The sequence below is a fragment of the Emys orbicularis genome, chromosome 3 (assembly GCF_028017835.1).
Source record: "Emys orbicularis isolate rEmyOrb1 chromosome 3, rEmyOrb1.hap1, whole genome shotgun sequence".
In the NCBI taxonomy this organism is placed as follows: domain Eukaryota; kingdom Metazoa; phylum Chordata; order Testudines; family Emydidae; genus Emys; species Emys orbicularis.
The window spans coordinates 150,815,898-150,842,739 of NC_088685.1; the positions used below are offsets into that span (position 1 = coordinate 150,815,898).

Below are 26,842 nucleotides of genomic sequence, written 5' to 3' on the forward strand. Positions count from 1 at the left end.
ACCTAGCATTTTGGAAGTATGACTGCTCACTAAGGTGAAAACCAGCTGTGTTGTATGAACTGTACAGGAACAGAGCTACAGGACAGACAATGATGTACAAGCCCCAACCACATACAGTTCTATGCAGCAGCTGCAACCTTGACAAGTTTGAAAACTCTCAGCAAGTTTACATGGAAGGAGAAGAAAACAGACCAAGTCATTAAGGGTGTCAATGTATTTTGTATTTGTCAGACACAGGAGTTACAGGGACCCAGTAAGTAATCCTAACAGGCACATAGTGAGACACAATCATCATGCCAAATGCCTGCCTGCCACTGTCATGTGTTTTCTGCCTCAAACTAAGGTCATTACAGACTACAAAAATATTCCACTTCAGCACTGATTAACACAATTTCCATCACTCCTGATGAGGTAGTAGGGAGCAGAGAACTTTTCTTCAGAGTCAAAGGTTCTAGGGCTTGGGCCATTGACAGATCAGATCTGAGAGGTATTCTCCTCCTAAAGCTTCCTGCTGCAAAAACCCTCTTGGGTCGTCATGAAGCAATGATCCGATCCTTTCCTGCTTTTAAATGATAGTCAAATGTCAGCCCTTGTTCTACCTGCACAGGAAGGCAATGATGACGAATCCTGCATGTCCCCAGAGGAGCAGATGGTTGCTTGCTCACTGGAGACAATGCAGAATGCTAAAAGGAGAGATGCTTGGAATCAGAGTGTTGCTGGGGCGGAGAAACTCAGAACAAGGGCAGAGTAGCCTGAAGAGCTGTGATCCACTGGCTATGCAAGTTCCTCTGTGCCTCAGTGATTTAAATAAACAGGCCTCTGCCTATAGTTGATGTTATTCATCAGCAAGGGGTGTCCAACACGAAAGGGGACTCTGCACCACTTAGGGCCTCTCTTCCAGATGGGCTTAGCAGATCTGACTGACCAGCGGGTAAGATACCTGTAAAAACAGAAGCAGAAAAGCACCTCAAATTTGAGACTGATAACTGAGAAAAGGCTTTGGCTAAAGCAGGGGTGGCCACTGCCTCCTTTTTAATACAGAGGCAACGACTATGAACACCAGAGAGCCCAGTAAGCAAAGCTCCCCATTGGATCAAGAAGGATCACTGAAAGGGAGCACTGCATCCTGGGACTTGTAGGCTGTACCTCTGTATGGAAGACAATGGCAACTGCTATGAGCTCCACTCTGTGTAAATTAGGTGCAGGCTCCTGGCAAGTTGTCCATCTGATCCTGTTTGGCTAAGTTTGAGCATCCAGTTCCTTTACTGTATCAAAAACCAACTCTAAATTCATCCCCCCTGTTCCATCTCGTTGGGAAGACACAAACTCCACAGCCAGCCTGAATAAGGCAGGCCCAACTCAGTTGAAAGTCTCCAAAGGTGTCAGTCTATTTTCATTAGGTAGGCAGCTATTTCTCCTGGGATTCTGGCCAATTAATTTATACACATATAGACACACACACACACACGTTTGTTGTGATGTGCTTGTATAACTGTGTTCCAACTTGCTGGTGCAGGAAACCAGAACTTGCAATGCAAAAAGTGCTGGGAGTGGACTTACAACTGCAAATACATCACAAGAGCAACTCCTAGCGATTTAATGAACTAAACTGGATTTTTACAATTTGAACTTTACATCTTGTATGCAAGATGGAATTTCATGCCCAGTGTCAGCTAGCAGGGATCTAATTCCATGTCTAGGAGGCCTGGAGTTTTGTTGCCTTTCAAATCTTTCGCTACTGGTAGGGAGGGAATAAAAGTCCTTGAAGAAATAAGTTTTGTCAGGCAAGATTTGAAGCAAAACTCTGATGTAAACCATTCTTGGACAAATTAAAATTTGGAACAGACTGGTAAGCTTTTTGCCCTACAATGTTGTTTGCCCCTCTCTGCTGAGTAATCATATGATCTTAGTGTGACCCCAATCTGTTTCTCTTCCCCCCCCCCCCCAAAAAAGGTTTTGTTGCCTCTTATTTGCATCATGTGTGAATTTATATGTTAAGTGCTTTGGGCAGAGGCCATGTGCAATTTATATGTATAGCAAGGCATTTACTACATGCTTGGGAACTGTAAAATAAATCTCACAGTGCTGGGTGGTCATGGACTATATGAAAACAGCACACATTTTGCCAGCACTTTTCTTCCTCAAGGATCCCAAAGAACTTTACAAACAAATTGTGTCTAAAGATCTCTGCTACTGAAACAAAGTTGCCTCTCAGCTGCTTTACAGGCAAATAAAGAGATTTAGGCTTTCCGTCCAGGAGCTTACAACTAGAGCAGACATGAGCATGTACAGAGGAGACAACAAGAAGGGGGTGAGAATTGCACATCATAGAATCAACTCACTTGTTCTCATTTGCATATACTGGATTAGTCCCTTTCTATGGTTAATCTTATACTGGTGCATTAGTGGAGCCTTTAGGACAGGAAGTGAAGGAGACTCCCATATTCAATTGAAAATGCAGGCAGGATTTAGAGCGACCAAAAGCAATTACCAATTTGGAATTTGGCCAGAAACTGGGGTTAATGCTATTTCTTTTGGGAGAAGTTCTACGGGATCTTTAATGAGCACAAAGGGACAGGTCCTTATTTTTACATTTCATCTGAACTGCAGCCATCCACCTACAGTGAGCTCTGATGGAGTGGAACTTAAGTTACAGGGAAAGAGGAGGAAAATCCAAAATTGTTTCAATGCATCACAATGTGCCAAGTGCAGTTTTGATCACGTGACCATCCACTTACGGGAAAGAGCTCCCGTGATAACAAATGATCTCACTAGAAGAGGGAAGCACAGTTAATGTTGGAGATATACATCAATGCTGTGTGCACGTTTAGACAGCCGGTGGCTTTAAGAAATCCCTCTGTTTCCATGTGGGCGCTGGAAGCGCACATCCCAAATCGGCATAGGAAAAAGGATTTAGTAATGGCCTGATTTTAGAGCTTTTGTTATTTCTCCTTTGAGCAGGTCTAATCCAGCCCTCTGCTCCAGCCCTTTGGCTTCCTTTGGGGACAGCAGGCTGGGGCTTTTCATTGTTAGCTGAAACAGACATTTGGACGCTCTCCCTTCCTGGAGCATAGTTTGCTTTTACTGTTTCTAATGCTTGCTTTGTCCAAAACTCAATTTTGACCTATTTTGCTTGCTGCCTTTTACTTTCATGATCCCACAATGGCAAAAAGCAAGCATCACCCTGAGGCCCGTGAGCAGCCACTTCGCCGCAAAGCACCTTTCCTACTCTCTGCCTAACCCCTTGTTCCCACTCTTTGATGCTATCATGCACTTATTTTCTATCAGGAATGAACACCGAGGGGTCAAAGGCCAGGGAACCTGTCCAGCACCTGGAGTTTTCAGGCTAATTCTGAGCAGAGTGCTTGGTTTGATAATTTGTGCATCCCATTCCACTCAAGTTTCCTTATTTCCCATTACCATTGTATCCAAGCACTAGGGTCCATTGTAGAGGGGTCTTTGCTTTCTCCTACACTTCACACGGTCGCATTTTCTTAACCACGTCAGTGCTGCCAGGGCAGAGCTTAGAGCCTGACGTGACTTGGAGTGTGGATGGATAAAGCATTCTGCATTCTCAGAGTAGTCACAAACTTTTAGCCACACGGGTGCCAAAGGGGGCCATGGCTACCAGTCCTGGGGAAAGAGGTTTGGGAGAGGTGTGTGCGGGTAGCCCCACGTCACAATCACCACTATGTGACACGGTGTGGTGGGAGCGGGCGGCATGCAAAGCTATTTTCAACCCTGCTGGGTGTCTGGCAAGAATGAGAAGTACGAAAACAGCTGCAGTTGGTAACCTGTGGTCTTTGGAGCACCTTGGGCCATCCCAAATTGCGATGGCGCATGGAAGTCAGGTTCCAGGGTTCGCTCTGTGAGAGGGACGAGCCTACAAGTTCTGTTATCCAGACACTGCTGCTTAACACTAAGGAGTGGGCTAGGGTGAAGGAAATGACTTGCACATGGGGCAGCTGTGGCCCTGCATGCAGCTCAAGCAGGAGCCATCCCGGTGCAGCTCAAGGCTGAACTTCTGAACCCTAACTGAACTTTTTCAATCTGGCTCTTGTTTGGATTAAGAGCAGAGGGCTTGAGCCTGTGCAGGAAACACTCTATCAAAGTGCTGGCAGGGCTGCCTCCTCCTTGCCTCGTCCCCTTCCCAGGATGCCTCTTAGCTTCCACTCACCTGAGGCTGCTCTGGTTCTTTGTTGTTGAACTCAGAGTCTACACAGAACATAGGGAACAAGGCTACAGGCTTTCAATGCAGGTGAGAAGCCACATGCCACATAAGTTAAGTGCTGATAACAATAAGAAGCTGGAGTCAGCTCCCAGAGAGTGGAAAGGGGTGTCTGCAAGAGAGACACTAATCCCAGCGAACACTTCCTTCTAGGAGCTTAGCAGCCAGTTGCTACTAAGTAATCTCCTTCTTACCTAACACAGGGCAACTTCTCCTTTCTCCAAGAGACAAAGAAGGACTAAGACTAGGGAAGAATAAGATGGGAGCTATCTGCACCCAATACTCTGACTCCAAGCCTTATAATGCCTCCTTCTGGCAGGAAGGTGGAAATGGAGTAGTTGTGAGCTCTCCAAATCCAGCGCTTCTACCCCATAATCCACAGCACCTCCCACTGGCAGAGAGCAGGCCCCTGAGAAGCTACGACCTACAGTCACAACTGTAACCCCATACTAGTTTATGGAAGGGATGATTTCATGGAGTTTTGCTTTAACCAATATTTAGGTCCCCGACCAAATGAGCAGCCAGTGCAGCTTCGACATAAAAGTGACTCCAGACTCTGCCTGTGGGATGGCCATTGAGCTCAGAACAGCGATCTCCCACACTTGGCCTCTAACAATTTATATACTGGAAAGGAAGCTGCCAAATTAGTGAGATTTCTAATCTTGAAAGCAAGGAGGGAGGTTTGATCTGCAGCTGCTCATGACAGCTTCCCAGACTGTTCTGGTGTGTGTGGCCTGCACACATATGGCTCTGGAATTTCTGAATGCAGACTGCAGTTGCACATGGTACTGGAAAAGCCTTACAAAATCCCACTCTCTCGAGCTGGCCATTGAAAAATGTTGTTGCGGCGGCACGTAACTGCTCAGCACATGCCAGGTGAAAGTATAACAGAGGCATAACTAGGTATAATGTGATGAAATTAAGAAAAGAAAAATGCAGGCTGAAGATCAGGGAACAATCCCTGACAGTGAGGGATCATCTCCTTAGCCTGTGGAATCATCTCAAGGCGGCGGCAGAAGCCCTAAACTGGGCAAAGCACTAGAAAGTGCCCTGTAGGGAACAATTCTGCATTGCCAGGAGATGGAATCGAAGGCTTTTCTACCTCCAGTTTCTACAAACATGATACTATGGGCAGAGGCATCACTCCAACGTGTGATGAGGCGGGGCAAAGGGCACAACAGCTAACACACCCTGTTACACTCTGGCCACCAAAACGTGGATACCTGACAACAGTATTGCTACAATGGGCCCTCAGCTGGTAAAGCAGCTAACGGCTGGCATTAACAAGCTACGACTGTCAAGAAGCTACCAAACAGGAAGCAAAGAGGATATGAGAAATACAGCGAGAGGTCTCTCACCTGGGCAGTATCCTGACAACAGGGAGGAGATCACGGCCACAGAGTGCTGCTTAGACCCGGATCTCCTCTCTCTGGCTCAGTTGCTAACCACAAGCTATCACAGCCTGAGTAGGTATCTCACACTCTTGCACTAGACCTGCTTCTACTGCTGTCACTTCTCAAAAGCCTCCTTAGTGTTAAAGCACAGAGGGCTCTCCCAATCCTGAATGCAGACTCCTTCTTATGCAGGGTAGCGTGTGTAACTGAAAACAAACTAGGGTGTGCGGGTCACCATTTCCCAATGATCCAATCCTCAGTGCTTGCCCTGCCACACTCAAAATGTGGGCAGCAAGAATGGGAACAGTTAGTGCCATCACCACCACATTACTGGGAGCACCTTGAGTGGGCAAAGGGGATGCTGCAAGTGACCTGATGGAAAGAAGAGCTCAGATCAGGGAGGGACTCTTATCACACTTCAGGGAAGGGACCTGTGAGGAGAGGTTCACACATCAGGTAACATAATGGGACCACTTCACAGTCAAGAGGAAACAGGGTTTTTGTTTCTCTGAAGAACAACAGATATGTGAGACATGGCACCATGTATGTGCAGGGAGCATACTTGTGAAACATTTTATGGAGGGACAAAGGGGACAGGGCAGGCTGGGGTGGCTGGGTGCTAAACACACAAGTTATACTCACTGGGCCAAGAGGCCAGCGGCTGGGCAGCAACTCCCGTTACCCTACAACAGAGGTCATCTTGCTTGACTGAATTCCTTACAGTGGCACTCGGCAAGCACCATCAGAGCAATCACCCAGATGAGATCAGAAGGCGGACCCTGTGCTATGAAACAGGGTCACTTCAATTGACAGGGCAAGTGGAATTTGGGCACAGCATGTTGGGAGACATAACATCCTTTCTGAGATGACCTTAAGTGTAGCAGAGGAAAAGTTCAGGGGCTGCTGCTGTGCAGTCCCCAAAGTTAGTCTGTGAGAAGCCAGAGTCTGACAACTGCCCAATAAGCTGTCCTTTGCTCGTTGCCTCAGGACCCCTTCAGCCCGTCCCAAGAGCTGGTCTTCCACTCCATCTCAGCAGGTAAGGAAGGAAGGAGCTGCAGATGCCTTGAGAACAAAGACTATCTGTTGGGACCATTTGTGCAGCTGGCTTTTCATGGGAAAGTCCTTTGATGAACAGCCCTTTGAGAGGCTCTATGGAGCCACTTGGCCAGGGCCTCAATGCAGTAGCTCACTTCAGGAGAGGGAGGGAGAAACAAGGGGGTCTTGCATTGGTCTGGTCTGCAGAGACTCCCTCCCGCTGATGCTGCTCTGAGCAGCACTGATGGAACTCTGGAAGGAGCCATGCGTTAAACCTCCTCTGCTTCCCTCGAATGAAGCCATTTGCCTGATTCCTGCCAGTCGCACACTGAAGCTCAAGTTCAACTCTTGGAAATAGGATTTAGAGCCTCAGTCCAACCTTTAGCAAAGATGCTGGGCTGTGACTCCTACTTAGGGAGCAGAAAGGTCCATGGGGATGGAATGAAACTACTGTTAAGCTGATCAGCAAGGTTGCCTGGTTTTTGACTTAATGACCTGCCAGGGGTAGGTCTACTATGAATAGCGAATCTCTTCTGACCCTAGGGAGGGTGGATGGGAATCTAACACCAACCTTCTCATCTCAGGCAGCAGTCCTGAGCCTGTCACTCCAGTAGCCAATGAGAGCACTTATTCAGTCTAAGCCTCAAGATGACCCACACTGGCTGTTTGAGAAGCGGTTCAAAGCACCAAACACCTTCAAATCCAGCTCAAGGTAACATTTCCCCTCCTCACACATGAGCCCAGGTCATCCTCCCTGACACCCTCTTACGGAGCTCTCTGGTGGCCATGTCCAGAGCTAGACAGTCTCTTCCCAGCTCTCTCAAAAAGAGACAGTGGGACAGGGGTGGCCAGCCTGAGAAGGAGGCAGAATTGACCAATGTACATTGCCAAAGAGCCACAGTAATACGTCAGCAGCCCCGCATCAGCTCCCCCCTCCCTCCCGATCAGCTGTTTTGTGGCATGCAGGAGGCTCTGGGGGAGAGAGGGGAGGAGCGAGGGCACAGCAGGCTCAGGGGAGGGGGCAGGAAGGGTTGGAGTGGGAGCAGGGCCTGTGGCAGAGCCAGGGGTTGAGCACTAAGAACCCCCCAGCACATTGGAAAGTTGGCGCCTGTAGCTCCAGCCCCGGAGTCGGTGCCTATACAAGGAGCCGCATATTAACTTCCAGAGCCACAGGTTGGCCACCCCTGCAGTGGGACATTTCTACAGCTAGGGCAAAGAGCCAGACAGGACAAGAGGTGGCTGAATGGGCTGCTTATCTTTCTGCACAGGGGAGCGAGGAAAGGAATTTCAGGAGCAGAGGGGGGTGAGCACATATAACTGCAGATAAGATACTAACAGAGACACACTGTCCCTCAGCTTGGGGCAAACCTCTAACCCAGGGATCGGCAACCTTTGGCACGTGGCCCGTCAGGGAAATCCGCTGGCGGGCCGGGACAGTTTGTTTACCTGCAGCATCCGCAGGTTCGGCCGATCGCAGCTCCCACTGGCCGCGGTTCACCGTTCCAGGCCAATGGGGGCTGCGGGAAGCAGCAGCTAGCACATCCCTCGGCCTGCGCCGTTTCCCGCAGCCCCCATTGGCCTGGAATGGCGAACCGCGGCCAGTGGGAGCTGCGATTGGCCGAACCTGCGGACGCTGCAGGTAAATAAACAGTCCCGGCACGCCAGCGGATTTCCCTGACGGGCCGTGTGCCAAAGGTTGCCGATCCCTGCTCTAACCACCACATGGAGAGGAGACTTTACTCCTCACAGAACCACAAAGCTCTGCATCCCTATCGTCCTGCCTCCTGTTCAGGAGATCCAGAGAAGGAACTACCATGTGAAAAGAAGAGGCCAATGCAAGTTCCTGAGACAGAGATGTGTGGTTCAGGGGCAGGGGGATGAGGGGAAACGACCTGCAACAGGGCAACCATGTGGTGGGAAGGGGATGAGAATCAGGGAGAGCTTGATATTGCTAGGCATCTGAGCAAGCTGCTCTTCTCCCAAAGTCTGCAGCCCTGGTACCCCCCAGAAGTTAGGCACCGCATCACTCCTCACCTCCCTTCCTCTTGGCTTTACTTCCTCATGTCTTCCAGGTCTCACCCACCTGTCATCTTCCTTCAGCTAAAGACCAGAAAGACACTCTACAGAGCCCATCAAGTGATGCCCCTTTAGCCAGAGACAGGTCACTGCAGAGTAATGCAAGGCGCTCTGCCTTCCTGGCTGTCCCATGTAGTGCTAAGAGGCCAGCCAGGCCCAGCTGATAGCATTTCAATAGCAGAGTCAATATGCTGCAGCAGCGACAGGCAGGGAGAACGTTGTTTTTAACACCGTTCACACAGTAGTGGGGGGGTGAGAGGGGAGGGAGAGAGGCACAGCCAGCACTACAGGAAGAGCTGGTTGAGTTTAGTGGCTACCTAGGCTGGTTTTAAGATCCCTGGAACTCATTCACTTGTTTCCCTCACCTTGGAAGAACTACTGCAGGGCTTTAATAAATGGACAGAAAAGTTGTTTGGTGTCACTGCAGCTCCTGTTGGGGTCTCTGTAGAAACTTTTTGCAAGGACACCCCTCAGCGAATCCCCACGGATGTCTCCAAGGCTATAGCAGCAATGCCAAAGGGAACTACAGGATCTCATTAAAGTAGGGAGGCACCTGGAGAGGCCAGGAGGCTGTGCTAGCAAGGACCAGAGCACTCAACACAGCAGTCCCCTCAGGGGAAGATGGGAGTGGGGGCTACTACTCTTGGGGAACTGGTAAATACACCATTGAGCTGTGTGAGACAGTGTCTGCTGGGAGAGGCCAGACCCTTCTGCTCTGCCTCTCACTGCAGAGACCCCCTCCACCCAGTCTCAGGCCCCTCTCAAAGCACAACTGACCCCTCCCCAGGCTGGCACTTTGAAATCCAATAGGCTCAAAGGCAGCAAAGTGACAAGTCAGATGACCTGAGGGGTCCTAATGTTACACCTCAAAGGCTTTGTGGGGAAACTGGTAAAGGCTCCTCAACTCTCACTGCACTGAATGGAGGTGGCTGAGTTTTCTCAAAGGTCCCAGCCACCTAACTCTCTATGGACAGGATCTTAGGTCCCCCATTGCCACAGGATCTGAGCACCACCCACATACTTGTGGATATTTGAGGAACTTCACAGACGGGGGGAAATCAAGGCAGAGAAATTAAATGAGTTGTCCAAAGTCAGGCAGGGAGCCCATGGTTGAGCCTGGAACTGAACCCAGGTCTCCCACGTTCCAAGCCAGTGTCTTAACCACAAGCCCATCTTTTGACACTGCTGTGCGCCATGAAGGGAAGGGAAAGGAAGGTGGCCATTTGGGCAGGAGGAAGGAAGCGGTTAAAGTCTTTTGCCCTGTGCAGCGCTGGCTGCTGTTCCAGAGAGTGATGTGGGAGGCACAGGTGGGGGTAGGCATGTGGCCAAAGCTCTCACAGTGCTGCAGCAGCCGAGACATGGCAAGGCTCCAAAAATGCAGAGCTTTTTACCTCCAGCAGTTAGAGGAGACAATATCTAAGCAGCATTCCTGAAATGCCCTCATTGCAGTCCCCCAGCTCCTAGCCTGCCTCCCTCAGCTTCATCCTCATCTTCCCCAATCCCCAGCCTGATCTCTCAACCCCAATCCTGCCTCCTTCACAAACTGCCAGCTCCCTCTCAACTCCCAGCCTGCTGTGACCCAGCTCTCCCTGCCTTCCCTTCCCTAACTCAATCCCAGCCCCAGCTCTGATACCTTTCTCCTCCCACTGCAAAGCGAGGCGACAGTGATCCAGTAGGGAGCACTCAGATACCAAGTCCCAAGCTTGGTTCTCAGGGGTGCTGTGCTGCCAGATGTATATGGAGGGACCCATCTGAAGAGCCCACAGCATAATTAGTAGAAGTCAGGGTGCTAGCCCTGGAGCCTTGGTCCCTGCAGTGGGATCTGGGATTCTCCATTTCCTGTCCTAACCAGCTGGGCAGAGTTGCTGTGTGAGATAAACAATCGCTGCACTTCACCCCAGATGTGCTGGATATGCACAATTAATAAATAATCCCAAAGGGGTTTAAGATATGGAAATGTGAGGTATTTCAGAGCCCAATATCTGAGGAGCCTGGGGCCATATCCTATACAGTCTACCACTGTGGAGACCCTGACTGTCTGCACACAATCTGATCCCTGCTGACAGCACAACGTGGGTATGTCTACACTGCAATTAGACACCCGCAGCTGGACCGTGCCAGCTGACTCAGGCTCGTGGGGCTTGGGCTGCGAGGCTGTTTAATTGCGGTGTAGACATATGGGCTTGGGCTGCAGCCTGAGCTCTGGGACCCTCCCACCTTGCAGGGTCTTAGCGCCCGGGCTCCAGCCCAAGCCTGAATGTCTACACCGCAATGAAACAGCCCCTTAACCCAAGTCAGCTGTCATGAGCCAGCTGGGGTTTTTTAACTGCAGTATAGACACACCCCTAGTGGCCTGGCAAACCCCAAAGAGCTGCCCACCAAGTCTCAGCTAGAAAGCCAGGTCCAAATCCCAGGAGTCTCAAGCCACTCTGAGATTTGGAGTCTAAACTCTCCCAACAACAGGCCCATGGCCTCTGGTAACCCCACAACTCTCTAATGAAAGTTCATAAACCGCTTTGACATCTCCATGGAAACAGAGTGTGAGGTCATAAACAGGGGATTAGCACCTCCCAACAGTGAGTGAGGCACAGTGGGTTTTCAGTTCTCTCATCAAAGGCCAGGGGGCTGGGCAGCGGGGGGGAGGGAGGAGGAGGGAGAGAGCTTGTTACACAGGAAGGGCAAGCTGAGGGTGAATGACAAACTACAGGCAAAAGGGGAAAACAGGGAAAGGGCAAAGAGTGCAGCATGCCTGTAACAAGCTCCTTCTGCCTGCCCTCCGCCACCCACTGCTATTGCCCACTATGGGCTTCTCTGCATCCTATCTAGCTGAGGGATTTGTACCAGCAGTCCTCACTGCAGTATCCTCCCTGGACTATTGCCAATTATGGGGAAGCCGGTGGGTTTGAGGGAAGGAGAACGTATCTAATGTGTACAGCAGTTTCTTAACTCTGTGTGGATGGTTTGGATCAGGTATGGTTAGTTGTGGAGCGCCTTGAAGTATTGGCAGGCCAGAGCATAGTGAGGGAGCCTCACTCATTATAGGTCCTGAATCCAGGCTGACTTCACTGCCTTAGGCTTGTTTGGAGGCAGAAATGCCCTCCCACCTCCAGTCCCCTTAAAGGCAAGAGAAAACTATTCACCTGTTGAGCTTGGGTTTCTTGGAAACATGCCCTTCAGGAAACAGCGGCCTGTGGTTTGGCAGCAAACCTGAAATGGGAAAGGAAAGATGTGAGATTTTGCATTGTTCCCTTGCTAATAGCTACAGTTATACCACTCTGAGATCCCATTACAACTCATAAGCTAAGCAGACTGGTCAGTATTTGGATAGGAGATCGCTAGAGAGAGCCCAAGGGGCTATAATGGAAGGGGCATTCTTCCCGCTGAGTCAGTATTGAACCAATACCCTAATGCAGGCAGGGGCGCAGTGCTGCTGGAGGTGCTGTATTTGAGATGAAACATAAAACTGAAGAGTTGACCACTTGTGGTCACTAAATATCCCATGGTGCTGTTTATCAGAGTGAGGGCACCGACATCTAGCCAAATTCCAGCTCAAGGATTACAATCTGCCTCTTTGAATTCTCTCTGCATTTTAATTTGGATATAGCATGGGAGAGCAGGCATAATGGCTAGAGCAAGGAAACACTCAGGGGACCTGGGATCCATTCCTGACTGACACCTTGCTGTGTGACCTTGGGCAAGTCACTTCCCCATCCTTATAAATTAATTTGAAATCCTCAGATGAGTGGGGCTATATGCCAAACATTACATTCACTTCCTATCCTGAACACTTGTGGCGTGCTGCTATGCATAAATTGTTGCTTTGTTCCATCTCAGAGATCACTGAGACATGAAAGAACAGTTACTTACTGGATCCCACTGTTCAGTTCCCTTGGCATTCAAAGCCCACAGTAGCTGAGGACTCCTAAGAGCAGGCTTGGAGGGGCAGTTGTGGGACCCACGCTGGCTACATCATCTCAGAGAACCACCATTATTACTGTAGGGCAAATAACCACTCTCTTTTCAAGAACGTGTCTATGTGGAGCCCACTGCAGGCAAGAAGTATCTCCTATGGATGGGCGGAATAAAATATATATACGTATAGCATTTCATCAGTAGATTTCACAGTGCTTTACAAAAGGGCTTTCCCGTTTACAGAAGGGGGAACTGAAGCACAGAAAGGTGACACAACTTGCCCAAGGTCACCCAGCATGCCAGTGGGAACAGAACCCAGGCTTCCTGAATCCTACTGTGTTACTGTATCCACTAGGCAACACTGCCTCCATGGAATTCCACTTGCAACGATTGGAGTGCTGCTCTCCTGAACTTGGCATCTGACCTAGCAGCTAAGTCCAAGGCACAGCGCTTGACAAAGGTCAGTGGGTTATTCTACATGAGATCTCTGACATTGGCACATGTCTGAAGCAGGCAAAACAAGTCATGTAAGCTCTGGTGGAGTGAGCCTTGATATTCAGTGGGAAAGGTACAGCAGCCAGTGATGGAGGCAAGCGTTACCATCCTGAATCTGAGACAGCATATGTATTTGTTCAGTCTCTTCAGGTCTAGGACAAAGATCAGCCATCCCTTCCCTCTTTGGGATAAAGATGTACTGCAAGTAGAAGCCTCTACCCCTGTACTCCTGTGGAACTTCTTCTATGGCTCCTAGGTAAAGCAACAAGGCCACTTCTTTCTGTAATAGGCTCCCGTGAGATGGGTCCCTGAAGAGGGATGGGAAAGTGAGTGGAATAATCATGGACATGGTTCCCAACACCCATTTGTCCAAGGTGATATCAGACCAAGACCAACCAAGTGGGGCAAGCTGGGTCCTGAAGCCGGGTCCTGAAGGTAGTTGCCAGCACCTGATCGATTCTGATGTGGCCCATGACATTCCCATCAAATTTGCTATCGGACTGATGAGGAGGAGTAGGTGATGGAGGAGGCAGATGAAGGGCACCTCCACTGGTACTGTGAACATTTCTATTGTTGGAAGTCCAGTTGTCTGCTCTGGGAGTAAAGGTGAGCCCATTGCCTTTGTTGGGCTGATATTTGTAGGAATTCCTACCAGTGAATGGTGTGTAAATCCTCTGGGATCTTAGGGTGATCTGATTCCTTTAGGGAGGTAGCGCCTAGTCCTCGAACTGAAGAGCTCCATTTCCTCGAATGGGAGATCTTGAATGGTATCCTACACCTCTCTTGGTACCCTCCAGAATAATAGCCATGAGGTTAGTCTCCTGATCACAAATGTAGCCATCAACCTTGTGGCTATGTCCAAGGCCTGTGTGGCTGCCACCTGCAGAGCTCTCCTGGCAATCATCTGGCCTTCCTGATTAATTTCCTTCAGCTCCTTCTTAGTGTCTTGAAGCAATTTAGGCAAAAATGGATCACCCTCTTCCAAGTCAGGAAATTGTATTTGGCAAATTATGCCTGGTAATTTGCCATATGTAGTTGCAGTGAAGCCAACAGGCTTTTTGCCTGACCAGATCCAATGTTTTGGGTTCTTTGTCATCAGGAGTTCCTTTCACTGACTTGGATTTTTCTTATACTGCCGTGACTACTAATGACTCATAGTTTAGGTGGAAGGAAGAAGGCTCAAAATTCTTTAGGGCCACTGGGTAGTAAGGAGGTTGATTGAATGATGGCCAGGATTTACCAAAGGGCTTTGGGCACTTGGTAGTAAGGAGTCCCAAACCAATACGAGCCCACTGGCAGCTTAGTATCTCTGGTGGCTGTGGTGGTGGGGAGAGAGGAAGGTATGTTCCCTCCCCAAAGTGGCTATTACTAAATAAAGGGGCCTGGGGCTTGTTCCCAGACAGGACTCGTTACCTGCTCGGTGAGCCATTTGTACACACACTGCAACCTTCTTATGCTCCTCCAGACAAAGACCTGTGATCCTACGGGGCAGCATCCCTCCATCAGAACGGATGAACTGACTCAGCAATAAGACATCCTAGGGAAGCAAGGAAAGAAGGTAGAATGATCAGTGCCAGAGCTGCACCAATGGCTACAATTCTTAGGTGCTGACACTGCCCCAGTGCTATGTATGAGTAGTTCAAAATTATTCCTTCCAGTGTATATTACCTGGGATTTTGTCAGCAAGGAATTTCACCTGCCATTGTGTAGCCTATTGGCTTAGCTTTGTTAGGTCCTCTGAAGTTCAGAGCCTTTTATAGATTAATTCATGTAAATCATTGTGTCATCAACCATTTTTGCCATCTTACCATTTGCTGCCATTTTCAGACTATGTACCGAATATAATCTGTCGAACATCCAGATACACAAAGATACAGTTTTACAAAACATGCAGGAAGATATCATTTTACACAATGTTTTTGATTGAGTGGAGAGCTGATTTTTAGCTCATCAGGGGCCGTGTACATAGATGTCAGCGCTCACACGTTAGGCCACATCTGGGTTTTCCCCTGTAAACTGAGCGCAGGATTTTCCTCTACTGTCTATTCCTCAATTCTTTATCCAATTTCCCAAGGTGGAGCTTCGGTCATGTCCCTTTCGGGGGGAGCAAAGGGGGATTAGTTCAAAATCTAGTACATCTTGTCAGGAGTAAGTGCTTCATACATTTGTACTGTAACTGGGGAAGCCCTAATAGAACAAACTTTCAACCCTTTGGCTGCCTGCAGATTAGGAGGGACTGTTAGAGCAGTGACAAGGAAGGGAAGCCTTGTTACCAGAGAGCACTGAGAGCAGGTTGTGTGTTCAGCCAGGGTTCAGAGATCTTTGCAGACTTCACTGCTGTTGACCTTTCAGATTAAAAGCTTCAGAAGTGCAAGGCATTATTTATAAAACACAATTTAAGTGGTCTATCTCCAGGATCTGGTAACACCAGAAAACAGGGATGACGGAGCTTTAGACACAGCAGCGGCAGCTGCTGCACTGGGGTCCATTAGCTGTGCAAAGGGCACAGCCCAGCATTCAGAGATATGTTTTCCATTTCCACACGCAGCACAACAAATGCCAGCACACCGCTCAGACCAATGCAGACACACCCCTTTCACATGCTGATATCATATGTTATCCCATGGGTCCACTGGAAATGCTGGGCTTGTTTTTCCCAATCTGCTGGAAGTTTCCCACTGCCAGACTCACCAAGTTAGTTGGGAGTTTATTGCTCTGTTGCCGCTGTAAACATTTCCATATTTTGGGTGGAAGGAGCATGCGCATGCGGCTTGCAGCCTGGGAGAGACCTGTCAGCAGGCATTCCCCATGCCCAGCATGAGAGAAAGCAGGGCCAGATGGAAGAGCACAATACACACCCCCATACCTGTCGGTGCAGGCAAACTAGACCTCTGCTATGGGCTGAGCCAATGCAAAAGCCAGGATATCTAGCTATCAAGGTTTATATCCCGCCCCCATCATTACGGTATTGGATAGACTTGATTCTGAACTAAACGGACTGTAGCACTGGTTCTGGGAGCTATTGCTCATGCTAGACCCTCTCACAAGCCCTGTTGACATCAACAGAAACTGAGTCTAGAGCTTTATTCAGTCACACTTTCTCTACTACATAAGGGCACTTGTGCCAGAGTATCCAAGGTGCCTGCCACTGACTCCTCCTCATCTACAGTTCCTGTTCTCTGGCTCCATTCTAACCCTCTTTTTCAGCCCCTTTTAAAATTAAATATTTAGGCAACTTAATGCTGATATAAGGGACCTGACCAATAACTCTGTGGAGTGATGATTTATCCAGACAACAGGGACAACATCCCTATCAGTGAGCCTTGGTGCTAACCCAGAGAGACCATCTAAGGACAAAAGGAAAGCTCAGTGTCCATGCCCCAGCCAATCTCTGGCCTTGGCACTGAGGCCACAACAAGAGGGCTAATTACTGTCAGCTGGATTGGTGGAAATTGGACTGAGATCTGTCAAAGGCAATGACTTTTGGCCACTGCTGATGGGAGCTGGATTTGATCGACTGACCCAGGATGAGACGCCACATTCCTTTCCGCAGCTCTTTCAGCCATCCAGTTCTCCATGTTGCCAATGACTTGGCTCCACCACCCAATACTAAAAGAGCTCGCTTCTCTAAGGGAGAAGAAGGGTTCAGCTCCAAATGCCCAGGGTGTGAAAACTTTCCTAACCACTTTAAGTAGCCTGTTTTATTGTTCCTTTGGGGGGGGGAGGGGGGGGCAGGAGAGAGGAGGGAGTTAATGGTAATTTTTAGGCTGTTCCAGTATTTGCAGCAATGAAAACAGTAAGTAGGCCACAGCCCTTTACGTGGCATGTTCTAAGCGTGGGACACCCCTGCACCTAGGGTGTGTTTGGTCCAAGGGCTTTCTCACATTACCACCACACCCTGTGGTGTCACAGGGTTATCAAATGTTTCCATGCAAAGAAAGAAAAAAGGGGAGGGGGAGATGGATGCTCTTTATCTATTGTCCTGCCAATCAGGAGAGCCCATGCCCCAATGTTAACCCGGCCCAATGCTGTCAGCACCAATCAGCTTCTCTCCCGTGACGGTTATTTCTTTATTGAAATCATCTATGTCCCACCCATTTCTGCCTTACAAATTATGCTCAAGGTCATTTGGCTTGAAGTGCTGCACATTGGCGAGAATCTTACGATGACTTCGGAAGGGTCCTAAGGGTAACATGCTAGGTGCCTCTCCCAGAATCCTTACCAAGATGCATCCCACCCCTAGGAGAGGGCAGATAGAGACAGCCAACTTTGGGAGGATGGGGAGGAAAGGTGAACAAAAACGTAAAGGGGTTAAAGAAGAAAAGAAGTCTGGCAAGGTTACATGTTGCCGTCATATTCCATGAAATTAACTTTCTGTGCTAGTGGGCAGCCAAGACTGTAACCACAGATTTGCTTTAATCACTGGACAGCTCCCGGGAGAGGTTGGACCCAGATTCCCACCCCTGTAATCTGTAGCATCTGATGAAAACAATTTGGACTGAATTAATCTGGGGCTAATAGGCAAAGGCTGCAGTTCTGTCTCCCCTGTGTGCTGCCAAAGTACGACATATTTACTGCCTGCTCAGACTAATGGTGTTCAAAGTGGAGAAGGGGAAAAAGGAAAAACAAGTTTACCCTTCCCTACAAAGGGTGGATAAACTGGATAAAATATATAAAACCAAGTCTGAATAGTGCATTCCCTTGAATGGGTGGCCTGCTGAAATGCAGCACAGACCCAATATCTGCAACCCCCTTGAGAACTAAGACTGATTGCTAGTTATGCACATTTCATCAAAATCTCCATTCACTCTGAGAACAGTTCTGTTTGTACAACAAAACAAGAATGGGTTTGTACCAGACATATCTGTCAGTTGTTACTTTGAGATACATAAGAATCAGTTTTCTTTCTTTCATTACTCCTGGGAGTAATTAGAAGTCTATTGATTATTAATTTCTCTAGGCTCTTAAACTTTGATCCATGAAACACTTGCTGGTGATCTGATGAAAGCTAGTTGGTGCTGGCTCCTTGTTTCCAGTTGCTCAGCGTCACATAAAAAAATTAAAACCACATTACATTCTTTCCTAACCTTACTTTTCTGTGTAAGCAATTGCTGTAGTTATATAGTCTGCAATAATGAACTGGAGAAGTGTTCCTTCAAGACAATCTTCGCATTAAAGTGTGGGCAGCACTATGAACTAGACAAGTTCATGGAGGATAGGTCTATCAATGGCTATTAGCCAGGATGGGCAGGGATGGTGTCCCTAGCCTCTATTTACCAGAAGCTGGGAATGGATGACAGGGGATGGATGACTTGATGATTACCTGTTCTGTTCATTCCCTCTGGGGCACCTGGCATTGGCCACTGTCGGAAGACAGGACACTGGGCTAAATGGACCTTTGGTCTGACCCAGTATGGCCGCTCTTATGTTCTTATGAAAAAATCTGATCCCCCAGGATGGATAGTATTTTTCTATCCTCAGTGTTTGCAACTCCTCCCAATTTAGTATCATCTGCAAATTTATCATTCTATTTCCTGATTCTTCTAGATAATTACAAAGACCAGACCAACCATTGAACACTTCCCGCAATCATTTCTTATTGCACTCTGCTCATAGTGTGTTAAATCCATTGATAATTCTCCCATCCTAGCCAATTTAATTTCTACAATATTTCACTAGACACTATCGAATATTTTATTGAAGTTTAAATCTCCCACTTACTGTGTCACCTGTGTGGAATAAGTTTTTGTTCAGCATGATTCTTCATAACTCCTCAACACTACTTGTTGTTCCTAAGTTCCATTATCCGGTGAGTGCTCAGTATGGTTCTCCCCTTTTGTTTGTTATATAACTAGGAATAGAGGTTAGATTTCCCAAAGGGCAACTGCCAAGACCATACTTCCCTTTCTCACATGTTGCTCTCATTCACTATTTTCAAATCCTTTTGGTACCTCCCCAGTTTTTTATGCCTTCTCAAAAATAACTGCTAATGGAGCAGTTGGTTTGTTAGCTAATTCCCTCAAGACCCTGGAGGGCTGCATGTGATCCTGACCTGCTGGTGTGTGTATAAGTCAATGTCTCTAAGAATTTCCTTACCTGCTTTTTTGCAATAGCTTATTCACAGGATTGTCATCACTATCCAATTATTCAAACTTCTTTTCCTTCTTTTTCTTGTTATGGATACATGAGAGTAGCTCAGCCATTTTAGAATCATTCTGGCTTTCAACCCCCTCATCATTAGTGGGCTTACTTTCTCACAAGTATTTATTTTCCTCCAGATGTATTTGTATCTATATCCCCCTAATCCCACTGGCATTAACTTATTCTGCATTTTTGGTTGCCTTATCTTGTAACTGTGCATTCTTGTCTGGTTCCCTTCCTTTCTATTTCTAGTACAGATTGTTTTGTTTGGTTGGGGGGGTGGGGGGGGGGTTGGCTTTTTTTTTTAAATGCAGTTTTTGAAAAGCCCCTTGTAATACTACGTTCTCCTAGTCTTATTTCCCATATTATGGGTTTTCAAAGGCACTTTTGGGCCTTTATTATAGGATTCTCTACTGCCTTCCCCCAGTGTATTTTAAAAATTCCTCTCTAACCCTCTCACACTAGATTTCCCCCCAAAATACTTGCTGGAAATCCATTTCCTTTTACTGATTGAAACTCCTTTCCTAACACAGAAAGGCTCTTTTTGCGGACACTTCCATATCCAGGCACAACTTTGTGTAAAACAGTTATTGAGCATTTGTCATGTTTCTAAACACCTTCCCCTGCCCCCTTCCCATTCTCCACCATCCAGTTATAAAGATAACTGATAGCAATGAGAAACTTGCAGTGTTTGGAGACATTACATCTAATTCCTCTTTGGGAACAATGACTCAAGCTTTCTGAGCTACCTGGAGTCAAGAATAGGCTTGAACAAGCCGACTAGCAGCGGGTTTGCTACCTAGAGTCCAGCTGGAGGGCTGATTCAATGTTGGATACTGGGGCTCATTAGAAAGATAAATCCATTCCAGATCATATGATGGGTGGCGAGGGATGCACATGTTTCCAAAGTTCTAACATGTCTATCTCTTCCTTCCCGCTGCACGCAAACTACTCCAGACCAGATATGAAGGATCCAAAGGAGGGCTGTATGGTAGGCAATGTTCCCTAAACTGTGCACATGCGTGGTCACACAGCAATCTTCCAAGTATCACACATCACAAACCATGCTACTTACAACTTTGACTCTGCCTCCCCACCATCCAGCTCCAGTTACTGCCTCCCATTGGCTGACTGTTTGAGAGCTGAGAGCCAATAAGGTTCTGGGCAAGGCACCCAGGCAGGGCACACCTCCACCAATGGGGAAGAAGTAACCAGAGCTGAGTGGTGTGCCACGGAGCTAGAGCCTGTGTCAGTGGGAATGGAATGCAGCCTGTGACTGGGCTCTGGAGCCCATGCGCCAGGACACACCAAGAATTGGCACAACACCGCTCTGTCACTCACGGAGGGCAATGCCCCATGCCACCTGTCTCTGCTTACTGGCTTCACATTGGCTGTGGGAACTTGGAGCTTTTCTGACGGTGGCCAGCCTTGCGCCCGCCTCTCCCTCCCAGCCCACAGGTCAGGTCACACCTCTGCCAATGGGGAAACAGTTACCAGAGCTGGGTGGTGTAATGGTTGAGCCCCTTCCCTGCTGACATGATGGAGGAGCAGCCTGCCAAATTCGAATGGCATTGCGACCCAATGCACAGGGTCCAGCTGCTCCCAGTCTCTGCCTCCACTCTGTTCCCCCATGTATGCAGGCTCCATCACGTGAGGCTCTGGGGAGTTTGTAAACTGCTCAGTACAAGGAAAATTTAGAGGACACATTGGTAATAGGACAGTAGTTGGCACAAGACTAGCCAGCTGTGCTTAGATGCTGTACATGTAGGCCAGTTGTGGCTTTGTAGGAACTGCTCTTGCACAAGGGGGTTTTCACTAAACCTTAAGGAGCGGGAGATGGAGCTGTGAATCTTTATTCTGCCCAGGAAGCTAAAAGAATGGCAGGCTGTGCAGTTTAGTAGCAGCATGAGTACAGCTTTGAGAATAACATTCAACTAGCTAAGTGTCACCACACTTACCTCATAATTGTATTTGTGCTTCAGGTTCCAGCGACAAATGGGACACTGACCAGAAGGGTTAGGAGGAGTTGGGGTTTTGACATCTTCTATAATTTTGCCCTCAATCTGGGAAACAAGTCAGAGGATACATTGATCAGATGAAGAGCCCATAGTTCAGGCCTACATATACATTCGGGGTATGTAGGCTTATCGCTCAAGTTCCAACAGCTTACTCAGCACTGTATAAACATAAGAGAGTCCCTGTACTAAGCTGTTTATAGTCAGGTACATACAGAACAAGCATTTCAGATGTACATAGGAGCTGGCACAAGTCCAAAGAGTCATTAAGGCCTGGTAAGTCTTGATCAGTGGATTTGTGTTGAGTAGTGGAGAGCTCAATTAATTCGAATCCCTCCTATTTTGCAGACGTTTCATATTACTTTGTAGGTAAAAATCTAGAGAATTCAGATTGAGCTGTCTGCTTCTGTGAGTGCAAGGTAGTAGTGATGCGGACAAATCCTTAGTGTTCTCTGTTTGAGTTTGGGCCGATGTCACCCAGTGAGGTACTAGCTGTTGGGAATATTTCATGCCACAGCCTGTGTTTTGGACCCATGCCCTTCTTGCCCGGTGAAGTACTGTTAAACCACTGTGGGCAGAATCTCTCAGAACATACAACTTTTATTAAGGAAGCTGTTGTACAGCTTGATATTAACAATCTAGCCAAACATAGGCCAGCATCTAGTATTCTGTTCTTTGTCAGTCTGGGTGTAGACCTGGTGACATTAAACACTGCACTGGTTCCTTTGATAAATGATTCCATCCTGGTAATAGATCAAGATCTAGCATCCATGTCGATTTATTACATCTATCAGCTGCCTTTGATATTGCTGACCACGGGGAGTTGTTGACTTGTCTGTGAACCCTAGAAAAAGAGCCACATGCCCTTCAGTGGCTTCAGTCTCATCTCTTGGGAGAAATTTCAGAATGTATTTTTTGGCTCCTCTTCACCTGATTACTCTGATGTAGGTTTCTGTGTTGTCACACCATGTGTTCACTGTGCGTACTGGGCCTGTAGAAGGGCTAATGAGGAGGCATATGAGTTTATGTTTTCGCGGGCTGATGAGACCCAGCACACACTCATCCATACACGGTAAATACCTTTCTCAATGTTTGATAAAGATCAGAATACAATAAAGGCTAGCTGTCTGAGGTGGAATCCAGAAGAGACTGAAGTGATGTTGGTAGGATGGGTGGAGCAATCAGAAGATACGAGGAGGACTATGTCTGCCCCTTAATTGATGCTGTGTACCCACCATTTGTTGAGAGTTTCCTCTCTGTGGATATTGATGGATCTCCAGTTGCTGTTAAGAGATTATGCAGCAGAAATTATCAGCATCTCTTTTCCCCCACCATCTACATCTGGCCAGGAGTTTGTGACCATTTCTTTCAAATAAGGATCTTGCTACTGCGATTTACGCTTTTGTTACCTCAAGTCTAGTTTATTGAGAAGTGCTCTGGATGGAGCTTGGAAGCTGAAGACTGCAAATTTCAGTAATCCACTTACATGAAAGTCCCTTGTTTTTGAATGGAGACGCTTTTAGTAGGGGCATTCTCCCTGAGGGGCTTCCAACGTTAGAATTCATTTCTCCATTTGGGCTGAAATAGCATCAATCATTTGACCTTCTGGGCATAGTGCTAGTTCATCTTTTTCTCCAGATTTTTGCAGAAAGGCATGCTGGTGCACATGGACTTCAGGGTAGGAAAGAGAGAGACTGTCATCCATCCCCCAATTCCCATGGCTGCTGATTGTACCAACAAGAGTAAAACCAAATATGTTAAAAATACAATCAATTTCATATCAAGGACACTGAGAGACCTTTTATGTTATATAATGAAACAAATCTAAAATAAATATAAATACTCCGACCCAGTAAGGTGCTCAGATTTCAGTCAATAAATATCTAATGTAAAAATAACCAGAAAAAAAACCCAAACTTTTTAGGGAATACACTTTTTGGTAAGTGCTGTCTTGCCAAATCTTGTCTACACATCACTAGCAAGCAAAGAAAGGACGATTGTAGGCCACTTTTGATTTCATCCAGTCACTCCTATTTATACCTGCTGGTAATATAACAAATCACTCTCCTTTTTGGTGTTTGCCTTCTTCCTGATCTAGAAAATGGACGGGATCTCAAGTCCACTGAGGGTCCCAATGCTTAGGGAAGTGCTGGAAGGACTTTGGCCAGCTAAGACCCCATAAGCCTGTGTTCTTATTCTGAGAAAAGGGTGTTATGAATTTGAAAGCAAAGGAAAACCCCTGTGTGGGGTCTGAAGAACTGCTCACCTGCCAGAGTCCATTTTGGAGTTAGGATGATTTCTGATAAGCTTATTAATATGCATGTAGGTTCTTCTATGGTTTTTAATGTTTTTGCTGTATTGCTTTTACCTTAAGAATAAAATGTGCTTGCTTAGAAAGAGCTGTGTAGTATATTAAACGGTGGTAATTACACAGTTAACCTTCTTTGAAGAGAATGCAAAAAAAAAAAAAAAAGAGTCTGTCTTCTGTTGGGGATATCAGAGTTTAAACTGCTCATCTTGGAAATACCCCAGTCAGAAGGGAGAGAGATGAATGCCTCCACTCAAGAGAAGAGGCTGGGGAACCAGAAGCCAAGAGTGCTCCCCTTGCTGAGGGGACTACAGGTGCTGAGTTGTGATGTAGGCTTTAGTCCATACCATCTGTCCCTCATTTTCAAAAGCATTGAATATGAAGGATTCCAACCCCCTTCCATCTACCAACCACGCCCCCCCCCCCGCCACAGCCAGGACTTTCAATGTTAGCAGTCGCATTGCTGGATCATAACATGGGAACTTTTGCAGCTACATTTAATTCTGACCATCAGAACTTAGGATCTCATGCTGCTTTCATCCATGTGAGAGAGTCAGACCCAGAAGTTTAACAACCCAACTATGCACCTGGGTTGCCTGAATTCATAACACACAGTTACATTTGCATTGCATTCAAGCCACAGAACATTTACTAAGAGTGAACTGCAGTAAGCAGAAAGAAAACATGTACTGTATGTCCCACCTCCAGACAAAATAAGCCAATGTGACCAAAAAAAACCTCCCAACAACTTCATCCCTGAAGTTTCTAAAGAAAATGTATTTCTCCCCATACCAAAAAACAAAAAAACCCCAAACAAACAAAAACGTGGCTTTAGAAGTAGTGTGTATTGTGATTTGGAAAAAAGAAATAACTTACAACAGTTGTACTTCCTTCCGTAACTTCCACAACTGCAGAAATAAAAGATGGAAAACAAGGTCAGACATATTCAAACTGGAACTAGTGACTTTCTTTTAATCAATAAACTGAAATTATGTACAAACAAAACATGTGGTGGACAGAAGTCAGGGATGCAAGAGAAGAGTGTGACTCCCCAACAAAGCAAACACGAGGTACGAAGACTGCCAAAGGTAATGCTTTACTGGTGGGCAGTTGCAGGCAGAGTAACCATAGGAGACCAAGAGGCAGAGCAAAGGGCAGGCCTTTCAAACTGGGGACCTCTCATCGCTTAATTGTTATTGTTTTGAGTATATCTGTGGTGTGTTCAAAAGTTTTATGATTTCTCTATCATCTCTGGCTAATTCTGATCAAGGAAGTCAAGAGACCCTCTTAAGTAAAAGCAATCTTAAATGTCAAGCATTTAGGCTGCCTCCAGTGTTTTTAGTTCCTCCATGGTTAAAGCCTGTGTAGAGAGGAAAGAAACTTCCTTGCCCTTCTGGTTGTGACAATCTTCAGGCAGAGAACAAACACCTTGCTTTGAATCTGTGAAACTAAAAGAGCAGAACTGGGATTCTGGAAGTTTCATAGATTCTCCCATTCATAGCGATGGGAAATTAAACCTGAACCTTAATTATTGCAACTTTAATGACAACACGATTATTTCTATTTGTTTTAGATTACTTATATGTCCCTTATCATTGCAGTAACTCAGTGGTGGACAATCATCAATGGAGTGCATCTGCACCCCACCCTTTTGAGGAAGGGAAGCATTATCCCCATTACACATCTGGGGAACCAAGGCAGATAATGTGACTTGTCCAAAGCCACATAGGAAGCGTATGTCTAAACAAGCACCTGAGATCAGGTCTCTTGAACCCCTATCGCTAGCCCCACCCCTCGCTGCTCGCTCACAAGCCGACCTTTGCCACGCAGCTCGGAGGGGAGCAGCACCCCACAAGTGCCAATCACAGCCCCGGGCCGGCCAGCCGATGTGGCTGATGGGCGCCTCCTGGTTCTGGGCCCAGCCGCGGTGCCAGCAGCAGGGGTAGATTTTACCCTGACAGCCAGGAGCCTGCGGCCCTTCCCCGCCCGCCGCGAGACCCGCCCCCCTCGCTCTGACCAGGGCCGGCAGCGGAGCGCTGGCTCCCCCCGGCTCGCGTCTTCCGACAGGGGCGCGGCGCCCGCCCCCAAGACTCACGCTGTCGGAGCGCGCGGGCCGGAGGCCGGGCCCAGCCGCCCCCCAGCCCCAGGAGACCAGAGACCAGCCGGCTCCAGCCGCCGCGCAGCAAGCTGGGGGCCGCCATCTTGGGAATCGGCCCTGACCCCCCCACCACCCCGTGCTACTTCCGCTTCCGGGGCGCTCGGGCCCGCAGGCGGGAAGAGGCCGGGCAGCAGCCTGCGACGCCGCCATCTTGGAGCGAGGCCCAGGCGCGGGGACTGTCCCCAGGCTCCACGGGAGGGACGGGCTCAGAGCCACTGCTCTCGTTTGGGAAGCTTGTTGCCAGGGACGCATCCCGGCCGTGGGGGCCGCAGCACCATCAGCCCTGGCAGCCCTCGCCGGGGCCAGCAGAGGCCCCGCCCCCTCGCCGCGGGGCAGCTGGAGGGAGGAGCTGGGTCTCCAACGCCTTACACCCGCCCAGCTCTGCGCGAGGGCTGCCCCAGGCTGCTTGTGCCCAGGGACCGCCTGGGGCTCAGGATCAGTCTGCCCGGCCTGGTTTTTATACCTCGGAGGTGGAGCCCTCGGCTGCCAGAGGGGGGCCAGGCTGCAGTTAGATCAATGGTAAAGTTCTCTGGGGCTTGGACCTCCTCTTTAGACTGCCCCTCTTGGACCCCCTCTTAGCCCAGTTGAGTCCTGATGCTTGATTGGGGCTCCCTAGGTAACCATGATAATCTAATAATAAATAGAGCCTTTCCTTATACCTATCTCTGCATTTCTTCATCAGCCCCAAGGCATAGAGACATAGAAATGTAGGACTGGCAGGGACCTCAGTAGGTCATCTAGTCCAGTCTCCTATACTCAGGGCAGGACTAAGTAAACCTAGACAATCCCTGACAGGTGTTTGTCTAACTGTTCTTAAAAACCTGCAATGATGGAGATGCCACAACCTCCCTAGGCAATTTATTCCAATGCTTAGCTACACTGGCAATTAAGAAGTTTTTCCTAATGTCCACCCTAAACCTCCCTTGCTGCAATTTATGCTCATTACTTAATTTGTCACCCTTCTCCTTGTAATGACTTTTTATGTACTTGAAAACTGTTATGTCCCCCCCTTACTCTCAAGACTAAACAGACCCAATTTTTTCAATCTTTCCTTATAGTTTGTTTTCTAGACCTTTGTCA

The 26,842-nt window shown here is 47.9% G+C and overlaps 1 protein-coding gene across 1 annotated transcript; it reads right to left on the reverse strand.

The window, feature by feature from the left end:
* Nucleotides 1-199: 199 nt before the first annotated feature.
* Nucleotides 200-25,805, reverse strand: MRPS18A (mitochondrial ribosomal protein S18A). The gene is made up of 6 exons (XM_065401192.1): nt 25,700-25,805; nt 24,481-24,512; nt 21,240-21,344; nt 14,554-14,677; nt 11,874-11,940; nt 200-940 (listed from the first exon to the last, which is right to left on the reverse strand). Exons 1-6 carry the CDS (start codon nt 25,803-25,805, stop codon nt 796-798), a joined length of 579 nt encoding a protein of 192 aa, XP_065257264.1. The 3' UTR covers nt 200-795.
* Between the last annotated feature and the right edge of the window lie 1,037 nt (nt 25,806-26,842).